This window comes from Nicotiana sylvestris, chromosome 8 (assembly GCF_000393655.2).
Source record: "Nicotiana sylvestris chromosome 8, ASM39365v2, whole genome shotgun sequence".
Classification (NCBI taxonomy): Eukaryota; Viridiplantae; Streptophyta; class Magnoliopsida; order Solanales; family Solanaceae; genus Nicotiana; species Nicotiana sylvestris.
In genome coordinates this window covers 135,214,592-135,229,689 of record NC_091064.1, presented here as the reverse complement: position 1 = coordinate 135,229,689, position 15,098 = coordinate 135,214,592, and the positions used below count along the sequence as shown (strand labels likewise).

General features: G+C 37.0%; 1 protein-coding gene across 1 annotated transcript; it reads right to left on the bottom strand.

Moving 5' to 3' along the window:
• Nucleotides 1-6,321: 6,321 nt before the first annotated feature.
• LOC104238623 (trihelix transcription factor ASR3) lies at nucleotides 6,322-9,143 on the bottom strand. Its single transcript, XM_009793035.2, has 3 exons — nucleotides 8,294-9,143; nucleotides 7,793-7,834; nucleotides 6,322-6,964 (listed from the first exon to the last, which is right to left on the bottom strand). Exons 1-3 carry the CDS (start codon nucleotides 8,946-8,948, stop codon nucleotides 6,678-6,680), a joined length of 984 nt encoding a protein of 327 aa, XP_009791337.1. The 5' UTR covers nucleotides 8,949-9,143; the 3' UTR covers nucleotides 6,322-6,677.
• Between the last annotated feature and the right edge of the window lie 5,955 nt (nucleotides 9,144-15,098).

Below are 15,098 nucleotides of genomic sequence, written 5' to 3'. Positions count from 1 at the left end.
ACGTGTGAGTGATTTTAATTTTAAAAACCAAAATCAAGACTCATTTTGAAAAAATCATCAATATTTCTAAAAAAAATTCATATAAAAAAACATTTCAATGAAGAAGATTTAAAGGCTGTGTTTTCTAACCGACAATTTGTTTTTTTTTTTTGAAAAAAAAACGACCAAAGGCGGCTGTTCTTGCAAAAACAGCCTTCCGGCGCCCTTTTGGGGACATTCGGCATATTTTGGACAAGAATGACATCGTCTTACTTATGACAACACAACGACATTTATGTACTCACATTTTTATTTATTTATTATCTATTTCCCTTTTTTTTCGAAAAACAGCCAATTTTCTTTCTCGGTTCTCACATTGATTTTCCTTTTCTAACTTTTTCCTATAAGCTGGTCAACATGCAAATCCGAAACAAATGAATGCACAAGTAGCAAGTAAGATGCATCAGGATGGTCTTTTCATTTCAGGTACACCTGTCCTAGACAGACCCAACCCCTGTGTTGAGTCTCCAAAGTCAAATGCACATGATGTAAACAAACGTTCCTACTAGGGATTCGGCATGAAGCTAAGTTATTCTAAGTGTAAAACCTGGGGTATACTGTACTAGACCTGGCTTACCCAAGCGGACAGCTTGAGCCGAAGTGGGGGCAACGTATCGGGAGCACGAAAGTCTACCCGGCCTAGTTACTTGGCGCAACTTCGTTCTATTTGGTATGACTTCTAACAGAAAGGTGGGCCACGCGCACGTGTGCACCATAAATTCAGAAGACTCAGAAAGAAGAAGGGTTGCGTAACAGTTTATATATAATACAACAATATCAAAGCAGTAAAAAGCAACACTTAGCACATTAGGCCCAATCATGTAAATAAAATCATATAATAAATAAAGCCAATATAACAATTATTCCAAGCTCGAATTCTGAACCCTGAACCAGAAGTTCTGGGTTCTTATCCCCAGCAGAGTCACCAGAGCTGTCACACCTCTTTTTTACCTACACCCCGAGGGGTATATGGGAGTTTTTTCCAATTTAAGTGACAATCGAAACGAGATTATTTTATTTAAAATCAGAGTTGCCACTTGGGATAATTTATGGTGTCTCAAGTCACCGGTTAAAATCCTGAATCGAGGAAAATATTAACTCTGTATTATAGTCAGCGAGCCAGAAATTCAAGTAAGGAATTCTGTTAACCCGGGAGAAGGTGTTAGGCACTCCCGAATTCCATGGTTCTAGCACGGTCGCTTAACAATTTATACTTGGCTTAAATTATTTAATTACGTGTTTAGAACCTACATGCATTTTACCTTTACCGCTTTTAATTTCGTGATTTATTCATACTTAAAGAATTATCGCGTTACGCGTACGTATACTTGTATGGTTTGGCGTGTCAAGAGTCATGTCACGCGTATGTGTACACAATTTACAACACTTAGTTTATTTAAGAAAAAGCTTGGTCAAAGTCGCGCGGACGCGTACCTTGATTTATTTTGAAAATCGAAATTATGTCACGCGAACGTGTACACAATCACGATGATTGATTTGTTAAGAACGTACCTAAAGCATACTATCGATTTGGTTTTGAGGTAAATATATGGAAGCAAGATTTTCATGGCTCAACAGTGAGCCTTCCTCACTCTCGCATTTTAGGATTAAAATTTCAAAATTAAATACTTGCATTCTTAAGAACTAAGTAAATAGAAAACAAAAAATATTATCACACAAAGCAACAAATCTGGCTAACATAGAAAACTGAGCAAAACATAAAAAATAAAACTTTATAGTCTTTTGATATTAAAACAAAACTTCAAACAAGCTACCTAACACACTTTATGAATTACATATCTTAAGCACATAATCTTTCTTCTCCCCTTTTTTAAAAAAAAATATTCCTACTTAGAAATTTTCAACTTTCATGGCTAAGCAGTTTAAAAATTGTACACTCAGAGGTGAAAGCTTTTCTTTATGTAAAAGAAACTTACTATAATCTTATAAAGAAAATTTATTATAGTTTATGGTCTATTCGCAAGGATAATTAGAAAAAGTTAACCTATTTATGACTTAGGGATACTATATATATATTTTCCACAATTAACAATGTTTATTATTATTAAAATTTTGGTTGATGTTGCGCGAACGAATACCTCAAATCTTTTAAGAATTTAAATTGTAATTGTGTTACGCGAACGTATATATAATCACAATACTAATCTAAATCAGGCCTAAAGCAAACTATGATTATTTGATTCATAAAAAAACCACATCTTTGAAGGCCAGGGAAATTTCACTGAATGGCTCGCCCTGAGTTCTAAGGATAAGACTAAAATTAATTAAATGAAGGCCATGCAATTGTGATTTTGGCATGGCACACATCAATTATAATATAAAAGGGTATTCAAACTAAGCTTCGGAGGACCGTAAACTATTTATATGATCTAACATGGCGCACATCCAACTTATTTTAAGGAATCTAATTACTTGACCCTTAAGCGGAATTCGAAATTTTTTATTTTTATTTTTAATGCTTAAAGAAAACGACTTGGGCCCATGACAACATTTGCATAGAAATAAAGGAAAAGCCCAAGAATGGTAACTTATCTAAGAGGCTCCTCAATTCCAATTTTATGAAATTTTAGCGGAGGAGTCTAAGAGAATGAAATTTTTAGCTTATATATGCGAGTGAACAAACCACAAAATTGATCCAACTGCCTACATGGGACACTTAACATCTTAACCTTGGAATAAACCATTGGGCTCGAGTGAAGCCTAAACCATCCCATAGCACACAAAACGGCCTTTAATAGCTGGGCTGAAACCACAGCCCAGTTTTAGTAAATGAGTCCAAATCACCTTTAAAAAAAAGGAAATTTTTGTTGATCAACATGTTTACAATATAATTACAATTTCAAACAAGCCTATTCATGGTGCTAAATTTATCTAATGCAGTTCTTAATCACATCCATTTTAACACAATGATTTTAACTCCTGGAATCTAGCAAAAGACACCACAGTAATCAGGATTCCCCAAGTAAAGGGCAAGCCTTTGCTAATATAGATATCCCCACAAGACCATTTTGATTACATGCTTGGGCAATAATTCCAACAAATTTAACACAAAACAGGAAATGCAAACACTGATTCCATAATATAAGAGATATATGTAACATAGCCTGAATTTCCTATTACATTAAAGACAGATTCCATAATCCATTTGAACCATAGTTTGATTCAACCCCATTCTAGTTCTTATACTAGCAAATTCTAGAAATTATTACTATTGTATACTCAAAAGGCCATTTCAAGTAAGAATAAAGGCAAACACCCAAGCCATATCAATTCTAAGTATTCTTGACAGCAAGTTTAACAATAACCTTAAGGACCATTTACAAACACAAAACAAACCTTAACTGCCTTCACCCTATTCTATTAGAGTTCATTCATTCTTGCCACAGTTAGTACACATTCAACTCAAACCATCACCTGAATATATAATCATCCCAGACAACTAATCATGCTATCAAAGCTCGAATGAACTACCGAATTAACAAGACCCAATACCATTCACAATACAAGTTTACTTATATTCAAACACATAATTTAAGGTCTAATTCAATTGACAATTTGTTTTCCAAGCTTTGTAACAGTCCCAAAGCTGATACAGAATGAAAAATTAACTTGTTCAAACTAAGGTCAAATGAAGAACCTATTGAAAAGAGACAAATTGAAACAGTGTTGTTAAATAACCAAATGAGAGTCATGCTTTAGACCTCATTCTCATTTCATTTATTCAAATTTACTTCACAAAAACAATAGAGTTCAGGATCATATACCTGGAAAAGAGGATAAACAAAGAAGAAATGAGATTCAGCAAGCTCAAGCGACAGCAGTACAACAAATAAGCCTCAGATTCAAACAACCAAGTATTGAGATCAACCCAGAAACCAGTAGAGTATTGACTTGTTCAGCAAACTTCACACCCCACTCAAAACCAAATCCAATCCACTTCAAACACTCAAATGAACCAAAATAGATTTGACAGATTGAAAATTTGAAAATCGAAATAAGAGAGATCAATGAAACAGTAAACTAGGATTCATTTCAGGAATTCGAAATCTATGAAATCGCCAAGGTAACTTAATGAAACAGTAATTTCTACAGCTGCCTGGTATTTTTTTTTCCAGAATTTCTCTCTATATCTATCTCTGTATGTTTCAATCTTAAAATCTCTGTCTTTTTCAATATTTTCATAAATTCTTCCTTTCTTTCCACTCTGTATTTTTCAGTATTCTCAGAATGTTCTCTTGTCCGTCTTTTAACACCTCTCAAGTTCAGCCTTTTTATAGGCATTCATTTTAGTGTATCCTCCATTATCAATTCACCTTTTCATTTTTAACTACCCACTAGCTTAGTGCTTTCTTAATTTAAACAGCTATTGCAATCCCAACCCTACCACTATTAGAAAGCTTCTTAAGTAGGTAAACACTTGAATTATACTTATATTAATCAGTTCTTATCAACATAATTAAACAAGAAGTTAAACCAAACTATTGAACTAATCCTAATTATTCTGACTAAGTGATTAAACGAGATACAATTTCACAGTCTTAAAACAAGCTGATGTCCTAATTATACGAAACAAATCCACAAAACCAATCTTAAAGAAACAACCAGTGAACAGAAATAATTTATACCAGAGTACTGATCGAATTTCAATTGAAATTTACCAAAGAAAATGAGAAGAGGGAAATGACCATTAGAATAAAATTAATCAAACAAACACAGAAACATGAAAGAACTTACCGATTAAACTGGAAAAGCTTGGTACCCTGACTTTCCGATTTCATCGCCAAATAATGTTAGTCACTTGTTCTTTGTCAAAACAAGTGAGTAACACTATTTTGTGACGAACTCGGCTCTAAAATTATCATCAGTCTTGAGTTCAGGTTTGGCTCTTGGATTTAAGATTCGAGCAGATTGGGCCCCATTCGAAGGAAACTGGTTATGGATTAGGGAAGAGGGGAGTGAGGGGGTTCTACGGTGTGAATTTGGGGCCGATTGGGTGAGCTAGGGTTCAAGGATTTTGGGACCAGACTGCTTCGATTGAAGATTCGAGAAGTACTAGGGTGATTCGAGGGAAACTAACTAAAGATTGGGGACGAGGGGATGTAGAGGGTATTGGGGTGTTATTTTCAGGTGGGTAGGAGCCGGCGCCGCCACCGAAGAAAGTTAGGGCGGCGTTAGGGTTCATCCCTTTGATCTGAAATTCGAGGGATTCCAGGGATATTTGAGGGATAAGGTTTGTGGATTCGGGACGGGGAGATGAAGGAGAGTTGATGGTGTTAATTTGGGGTTGTTTGGGCACCGTCCACCGCCGCGGGCGATTTCCGGCGGGCGGAAGACGGTGGTGTATCGGTTGGTCTCTGAAGAGAGACGAAAGAGGGGGGGTTCTGAGAGGGGTAAGGGGTTTTGGGTATATTAAAGGGGTAATTAGATTAGGGCCGTTGGATGATGAGAATCCAACGGCCATGATTGATCCTTTAATGAAACGGGGTGGTTTGGTGTAGCAACTGGGGCGGACCGGGTTGGGGAAGACGGGTTGGGTCGGGTAACGGGTGAAGCTCAGGACCGTTCGATCAAAGGAGATCGACGGTCCTGATTAAAACTTATCCAATCGACGTCGTTTAGGTGGCAACGGGGCTGGACCGGGTTGGGACGGATTTGGGCTGGACTGGGGCGAGTTTCAGGTGTATTTGATTTGGGCCTGGGATTTTAAATTAAATTGGCCCAACTTCTGATTTCCTTCTCTTTAATTCTTTTTCTTTTCCTTTTTTCCTTTTTTTCCAGAAAATTAAGACTAAAATCCTAAATTAAATTATAAAACCAAATCATCCTATCAAAAATATTAATTAATTTTAAATAATAATTATTAAACATAATTAATACCAAATTAGAAGAAAAATCGCAAATTTTAACATTAAACACTAAAAATGCAAAAAAACGTTATTTTTTGTGAAATTTTTTATTTTTGTAAAACAACATTTTACAAAATTAACCAAAAAAAAATGTAAAATCAAATCCTTGGTGCAGATGCAATATTTTTTTTTTTGTATTTTCTAATGCATTAATAAAATTAAATATGCACACAAAGATATGCAAACAATCAGGAAAATCGCACAGTAATTCCTAGAATAACACATAATTAAAGGGAAAAAACCTAATTTTGGGAATTCTTTTGGAATAATTCGTGTGAGGCAAAAATCACGTGCTCACAACATTAAGCATCCAACATTGCCCAATCTTAATTCTTTGAACAAATACTTCACACTGTAATGTGTAACAGTGTTTCAGAAGAAACACATTAAATAGAAATCATATAAGATGGCAGCTTACAATCCCAGTTTCACTCATATAACTTGTTTCTGTACAGTCGTGAGAAAACAAGAGATATCTCTAATAAAGTGTACTTGTTAGCCTCCCAGTCCTATCTGTATTATTGTAAACTTGTAACACGATTTAGTCTAGAAAGTGCAAAATCTGAAAAGAATATTATATTTCCAACTACCAATTTAAAATGATCGAATTTGACCATCAACTGGTATCTGGTTTACTCACCAAAATTCTTTAGCATTGATTATGATTCAAGGAGTGAGAGATAACATGTTATATACACCCCAATAGGCTCTCTACAATTTATCAGCAATTCTTCCCATGGCATCTGCAAGCTTATCAAGAACTGCTATTAAGCTATTGACATGGTCTTTCCTCTGCTCCCTATCCAGCTGATAATGTGCATTCTGAGCCTCAAGTTGGGAGCTCAGCAGATTACCATTCCTCTCCAATGCTTTGGCTAACTGATGCTGCAGATTGTCTGCTTCTTCATCTGTATCCGTGACACCACGCTTCCGTTTCTTTCCTTCCTGAGCACTTCCTCCATCAGGATTTGAGGTCGGTTCTTTCTGATGATTTATACCTGCCGAGAACAAATAGCACACCTCAAGAAAGGAAAAAATCACTGACTTCCAACTTGTTCTTTTGGTCGATCTTTTGCCTTCTGCAGGGAGGTGTTTCTTTTCTTCCTTGTTTAATTAATCTTCTTTTTATTTTTATACCCCTCCCAAGGAGCTCCCACTTTGCTCCCTTGGTGACTCGAACCCGCAACCTTTGGGTTGGAGGTGGAGGGTGTTTACCACATGAGCAACCCTCTCTTGTTTAATTAATCTTCATTTGAGATTTGTTTTCAAAGGACATGAGCAAGGACATTTGACAATATCGCATCTCTTCATTCTTTTCATATTTAGCAGACATGACATTTCAAATATTGTAACTTCAAACCAGCCATTAGACATGGGATTAATGATGACAGGGTAACACGCTCCATCTACTTCAGGGCAGTCAAATAGACACTGTTAATTGCTTCAAAGAGAGATAAAAGTTCTATGGTTCTTCCAGCATGATATAAGGAAACCAAAGAGCCAAGGACCAGGTTTTCAGTAACATCAGCTTCTGTTCCATTACTCAAATTTAAGAGAATTTGAATTTATAAAAGATGGTGCTTTGACATGTTTATACTTACCAGGTTAGAGTTATGACTGGATAAGTTTGGAAAACGCCAAATTTACACTAACAGGTAATGAACCATGCATACATGCCTTCGTTCACTTTGTATAAACACAAAAAGCTCTGTTGGACGTAAGTATAACCTATTTTCTATTACTGATGATCATGAATTAAAAATGGAATCAAATCAAAGCAAACCTCACGACAGAGAGAATTTACATATTGAGGATTCTAGAGGTACCTTGAGCATGACATTCCATAGGTAGCGGTTGATACTGCTGTTCTGCCAAAAAATCAAAAAAAAAAAAAAGTTAACATAAGCAAAAGAAAGTCGAATACCAGAAGTATAAACCTCCCTAAGACTTAAATAAGTAAACCTATTCAGAACTATGCACTGGAGACAAGCAGAAGTTAAGTACTTTCCGAAGGAATGAAAAGGCGAAAATCTGTTATTCACAATACTCAAACTTGCAACATAGTTCACCTGGTATTTACGCCACTCAAAAGAGAACCAAGTGATAAAAGAAAATAAAAATAATCTCGAGAAAAAGAAAACTATGGCTAAAAAGTAAAAAAAACGCCCTTTATCAGAGGGTATATGGAAATTTTGAGCAGCAAAATTAACCTAATGTGAAAACAGACATTTCGAAAGAATTCTTGAAAAAAGAGAAGTAATGTAGCAGAATATTATCTGATGGCCATCCGTATAAAATAAACAAACTGTTATTGGAGGAAATAGTACCGGAAATAGGAGTTGGAGCAGGAATAGGCATGTGCTTATCTTTGTCACCAGCTTCAGACTGCTCAAAATCTGAGAACAACCCTTCATCTGCTGCAGCACTCCGCCCGCTGTCAAACAATGCTTCTGGCTCATTAACTGCTGCTGCAGGCGCCAAAGCCAAAGCTAAACCTGCCTCCATCTCCTCTCCGCCGCTTCCACGGTCCAGAATTTCGTAAACCTCCTTATCAAAAAAACCGGGCAGCTTTCTGTCTCGCCTCAAGTCGTTCCTCATCACCCAAAATGACTCACTTTCTTCCTTTATCCCACACTCCCACTCTTTAATCTTCTTAAAGTCACCGGCTAAATTACTCCATCTTTTCCGGCACTGAACCGGACCCCGGTTCACCCCGTGCTTTTTACAGTAGGATGAAACAGATGCCCACTTGGGTTCAACCTGACCCGAACCCGAACCCGAACCCAATTCCAGTCCAGCCGTACGCCCTCTTCGGACCCTGCTCTCTGCCACTCTTTTGCCTTGTATGAGGACCAGGATTTCTTGCCTGGTCCATCGTGGCAGTCTGGGCGCTCTGTTTCCGTCATCGGCGCCGTTGACCGATTGTTGACGGCCGCCGTTTGAATCGCCATCAAAGGCGAGGGTCATTGGCTCAAGCGCCATTTAGTGGTTTTTGAAGCGCACGCGAGGTGTTATGGTAACGGCGTTTGGTGTAGGATCCAGGCCCGTTATTTGATTTCCACTCTAACTAGTGTTTTTGGTTGTTGAGAAGAGATGTGTCTTACTTTACTTTATTATTTATAGAGAAGAGAACATAGTCACCGATATGGGGTTGGGATCCTTTTTTTTGTTTAACTCCGATGGTTATTGTTCAACTTTGTTTGTTTATGGAATATAACTTTATCACTAACATCCAAATAGGAGGGTTACTATTGTTTTTGCCATCTGTGATCTTTAATATTTGGACAATGAATAACGATAATTTAATTAATTCCTAATATAAGATAAGATCACTTACTTGGTTTGATATTGATGAAAATGGGCATAAGGCAAAGGGGTCTTATCTATTAAGGCCCAAGGGGGCCAAGGAGCTCCTGGGCAAAGGGCAGGCCTCTTTTCATATCAAACCATTTGGTATTTGTCACTCTCCTCTCTATTTTAACAGGTCACTTTCCTTGGTATGGAATTTAGGCGTTTATCTTTTGATTAGCCATGAATTTCATCCAATCAAATGACATCTGACTATCTGAGGCATCAATTTTTGGTGCTATCCCTTAGGCCATAACGCACGTACCCCTTTATCACCAAATCTTTGGTTTTGGGCCGGTCAAAATACCTCATCCTTTCTTTATCAAATTGTATTTTTTTTAATTGCGGTGGCCATTGAAATTTGCGAGAAGAGAAAGTGTTTAAACCGATTATCTATATTTATATCTATATCTATCTATATATCATATTAAAAGTACGAAGACTCTTAACGAAATATCGTTTGTTTTTTTTGTCCTTTAAAAATAGAGTTCATATTGGACAAAATAGTAATTTAAATATTGTCCTAATATGAAGTTTAATGATGGAACGCAAGCTAAAACGAGATAGTAATCGAACTGAAGGGTCTGCTTCCCGGGTGTAGGTCTGGTCGATGGGGGACTTCGGGGTCGATGACAAGGTCGAGTTTGAGATATCGAGGATAATTGGGAATGAATAACAATTAAGTATATAATCAAACAAGGCTTTTGACGGCCAATACTAAGCTATGTAATGAAGAGCAAGTAAGAAAACGATAGATATAAGGTGGCCTCGGGCCAGTGAGAACAAACAAGTTAGAAAGAAAAGAGAAAGAAAGAGAGATATTATTGCATTCGTGGAGAAAATGGAGCAATATCAGCCCCTTACAAGGTAGTGTGAGTCCCCTTTATATAGGAGGGAAACTCGGCTGCAAGTACGTGGGCATTAATTACAAAGTATGGAGATGGGATGGCTTGACGCGATGCCTCAACAGGGGCTCTGGATAGGCCAGCTCTGTCAGACTTAGTCGTGTGCCTCGAGAACTTCCCCCTCTATGGCTTTGATCTCCGTCTTCTCTGAGTCGGGCCTCGACGAGCCCCGAGGTCGGGAACTCGGTCGTGGCTTCCTGTCCTAGGGGTCTCGAAGCATTCTTGCGCAATGACTCGACAACGAGAAATCAAGTACTCTGATTTCGTCGCGTACAATAGTATTGCACGAGAAGTAGCCTACATTTGTAACGTGAGAGCCACCACCGGGATTAGTAGTTTGGTACAACATTTCATGTTTTCATAGAAATAGTTATGTAGGTTTTTGGAAGGCAAAATACATAAGTTATCCCCTAAACTATGGACCAAATCCCTGCTACACACTTTTTGCGGACGAAAATCACTTTATACACTCAACCTTTTCAAAGTGCAACTAAGACACACCACTTTTGTTACGTCACACGCGCGTGTTGACCAAAAAAATATAAGCGCGTAAAACTGTGAGTTTTTTGTCCCAGTTATTATTTAAATGACATGTGTCAAACTTTAAATTTTTTCTTTTTTTAAACACTAGTATTTGTTTCCTTAACTTTGACCCCATCCCTTCCCCGATTCATCTTATCAAGAGCCCCTCCCCTTTATGCTAGTCCACTGAAACTTCCCCTCCCCATTTTCGTCTTCTTCCACACTATTTTCCCATCTTCTCTCTCTTGATAATTTTAAGAACAATAATGTAAAAAGATTTGGAAGAAATTGATAAATAAAATTAAGTGGACTCTATAACTAAGAAAATTTTGTAGATCTGAGTTTGATTGCGTATTTTTACCTAATTTTTGAAGAGTGTATTAGGATCGTTTTCTTTGACCTCTCATCAGGCTGAGCAAAATAATGTCCTCAACTCTATTTTGGAAATACATGAGACCTTCCTCTAACTTGATATGCTATGAAAGATCTTTGTTCCGAAATGATCTCTTACACAGTCAAATTTCATTAAGAGAATTTAAAGAAAAGTTAAAATTGATGAAAACTCCGACAATATCTTCTTTAATGGTGTTTACAGTTTTGGGTCATAATGTTTGTGTTAGATTCGAATTCCAACTCCAAAACTTGGGATTAATCTGCTTGGGCATCTAATTTTGGTTTGTAATTGGAAGGTGATAATTGTGATTTTTTTTATGGTGGTCGGCGGCAATGGAGAAGAGACGGAGAAGAAAGATTGGAGGGGAAGGTTGAGGGGTATATTTATAATTTTAAATTATTTTATTTTTGAAAATTAATGACACATGGCATAGTATTATTGGTGCGTGATATTGTACACGCTTTGAAAAACTTGTTAAGAAGAAAGTGGTGTGTCTTAGATACATTTTAGAAAGGTTGAGAGTGTAAGCTGATTTTTGTTCGCAAAAAGTGTGTAACAGGGATTTGGTCCATAGCTAAGGAGGTAACTTATGTGTTTCACCTTTTTGGAACTTGTAAGATTATAGCTGTTGAGGCATAAGTAGGCTATGGATATGTAAAGCTTTACTGGCGATTAATAAAATTGTTAGTTTCCCAAAAAATAAATCCTACAAATTGAACTCCCTGTATATTTTTAATACATTTAATTGTTTGTTGTAAAATATTAATTTAAAATTAATCATTATTTAATTTTAGTCATATCTACCTTTTTTCTTAAGAGCTATTGGGCAAATCTATCATTCCCAAATATCAAAAAGACCAAGAGCTTGTATTTTTATATTTGTGTTATTTGCCAAAATCTTTGGTGAATTGTGGTAAGTATTTTTGTGTTACCTCCCCCCCCCCCAATTAGATACAAAAATAATAACAATTTTTATAAGATACACATAATTTTAAGGACTTCAATGATGCATAATTTCTTCTTTTATTGAACTAGCTAAAGTGTAATTAATATTCTATCAATTTTAGGAACTCACTTTTTTTTTGTATCTCAAACACTTTGTTTGCTATTTATTTTAGTTTTTTAAGACGGTATATTTATTGATATAGGAAACACGCGCAAAGCGCGTACCCGAAAACTAGTACACTATATTAAAAGCGCGAAGGCCCTTAGTGAAATGCCGTTCGCCTTTTCTACCCTCTAAAAATAAATTTTACTTTGGATAAAATTGTAATTTAAGTTTTTCCCTAATTTTTAGGAATTCTAAATCAACAAAAATTCTGGTTTTAAAATCTATTCCTTATCTAAATATGTAGAAAGTCCTACAATCGATTAAAACTTTATTTTACATAAACACTCTCTAGGAAGGTAACAAAACCTTCCATGTTTATTTTTTCTAATATTGATTTTCAAATAAAGAAATAAAGAAAAGGAAATGAAAAGGGAAAGAAGTACATAAGAAAAGGATTTGCGTTTCGGGATTGCGTTTTTAACTCCTTTTCATTTTTTTAAAAATTTTACTTCAGTATTGATAGTTAAAATAACTAAAACGAGAACTGATAAAAGATGTTTATAAATGAACTAAACAAATGAGTACATTAGTATGGGCAACTTAGTTAAACTATAACGTTCTTATATTATAATAAATGGATTAAATGTATAGTTATTAAAGATATTATAATAAAGGAGGTAAATATATCATGGTAATCACAAAAGATATTAGTATTATAAATTCAAACTTGGTAATCTTTAGAATTATCCCTTTTGTTTATTAATTTTTTTCTTATCACAAAAATTCCTCTGCTTCTTCTTCGGACACAGCTTTCTTCACCGACACTGGATTGTCTTTGGAAGTTTTAGCTTTTCTCAACTCTTCGGGGGCAAAGCATCTCCCCGATCGAGTCAAACCATGGGTCTCACATACTTCTTCTCTAACCTCTTTCCCCTGGTAAGTTACTGTCACTCGTTCATAATTCCACGGGACCGCCTTGCTGCTGATCACTGAAAGCTGAGTTACTGATTTTATAATAACAGGCTCTATGTGAGCACTCTTCACGACCACGACAGGTTTACTTGTAAACCCTGGTACCACCACTTTAGCTTTCTCTGGTTTCACTGCAGTAGTACTTGACGACCCTTTCTCGGCTACCACAACTGGCTTGTTGTCTACCTCTTTCCGCTGGACCACTGATTTCCCACTGGTTACTTTTTCCTTTGAATTGGTTTCACTGGAGCGGATCATCATCACCGTCTGCGAGGGTTTCTTAGCCTCCCCTCCCTTGTGTATCAACTCAATCATATGGGTTTCATGGTGAGCTGGTAGCGGATTCTGGTTGATGTTTGGTGTTTCTAGGGCTTGAACCTCTATCCGATGAGTATCAATGAGCTCTTGTGCAGCTGTTTTTAGTTTCCAGCATTTCTCTGTGTCATGGCCTAGGGCCCCTGAACAATACTCACAATTTACCGAGCGATCAAGATTTCTGGGAAGGGGATTCGACATTTTAGCCTCGATCGGATTCAACATGCCCAACTGTCTCAATATGTGGAACATGCTGGTATATGATTTTCCCAATGGAGTGAAAGTCCTCTTCTTCTGCACCCTTTCATTCTTAAAGGCTTGATTGGGTCGAAAACCTGTTCTAGGGGGGGGGGGGGTTGTAGGCTTTTGGGGGTGGATGAGTATTTTGTGGAGTTTGGTAGGGACTTTGTGGAGCTGGCGCATGCCATTGCGCGTGAGTGGGAGGTTGGGTATAGGTTTGTGCGTGATAGACAGAAAAATGGGGATCTGGCGGTGGGTAGTAGTGTTGTGGTAGGCTATATGGAGTGTGGAGGTATGTTTGGGGATATGGTCGAGGCTGGTTGTAGAATGGTGGAAGGTTCCTGGATCCACCCCAAGCCGCTGACTCGATCATTGCAACATCCTCTTTCTTCTTCTTTCGAAGCACACCCCCAGTACCGTTTTGAATGGCCTAAGTGGTTGTCACACCTCCTTTTTGCGCGCCCGGCCCCGAAGGGTTAAATGCACGAGGGAGTTTTTCCAATTTAAGTGACAATATTCGAAATGAGATTATTTATTTAATTCAGAGTCGCCACTTGGGAAAGGTTTGGCTTTTGGTGTCCCAAGTCACCGGTTTATCTTGAATCCCAAATCGAGGAAAATATTCGACTTTTTCAAATGAAGTCTGCGAACCAGAAATTCTAAGTAAGGAATTTTGTTGACCCGAGGGAAGGTGTTAGGCACCCTCGAATCCCGTGGTTCCAGCACGGTCGCTTAAATTGTTATAATGGCTAAATATCTGATTTAAATACATGTTGTGACTTATGTGCTTTGATTAAGTTTAAACCGCTTTTATTATTATCATTTATTTTTATGGAATTGCAACGTCGTGAAAATGCATCTCGAACCACGTCACAATCAATGCACCCGTAGTTGTTAACACATTTCGACTCCGTTGAGATTTGGATTCGGGTCACATCAATGCGCACCCAGGTTTAAGAATGTAATTTATTAAAGGCGCGCCTAAAGCAACTATCGTATTGTTATTTTGGGAAGGCCGCAAAATTCGCTAAACGGCCTGTCCCGAATTCTAAGTATTTTAATATATACATTTAGAGGGCCCCGCAGCTTGTGTATTTTGTTTGTCGAGGCTCGTCTCATTTTATTTAAAGAGGATAAATCTTTGATGACTACATCTTTGTTATGTTTAGTCTAAAATAAAAAAGAAGATACATGTTGATTCAAGTATATGCTTTGGGCCTAATTCTTATTGATTTCGGATTAATTATTTATAAAAGCAAAGAAAGTCATACTTTATGAGAAATGTCCTAATTTGACAAAGAAATTACATGACAAAATGTTATGCTTATATCCAAAACATCTCTTGAATCGAATTTAGACTTATTTAGGCGGGATTAAGGGGATTA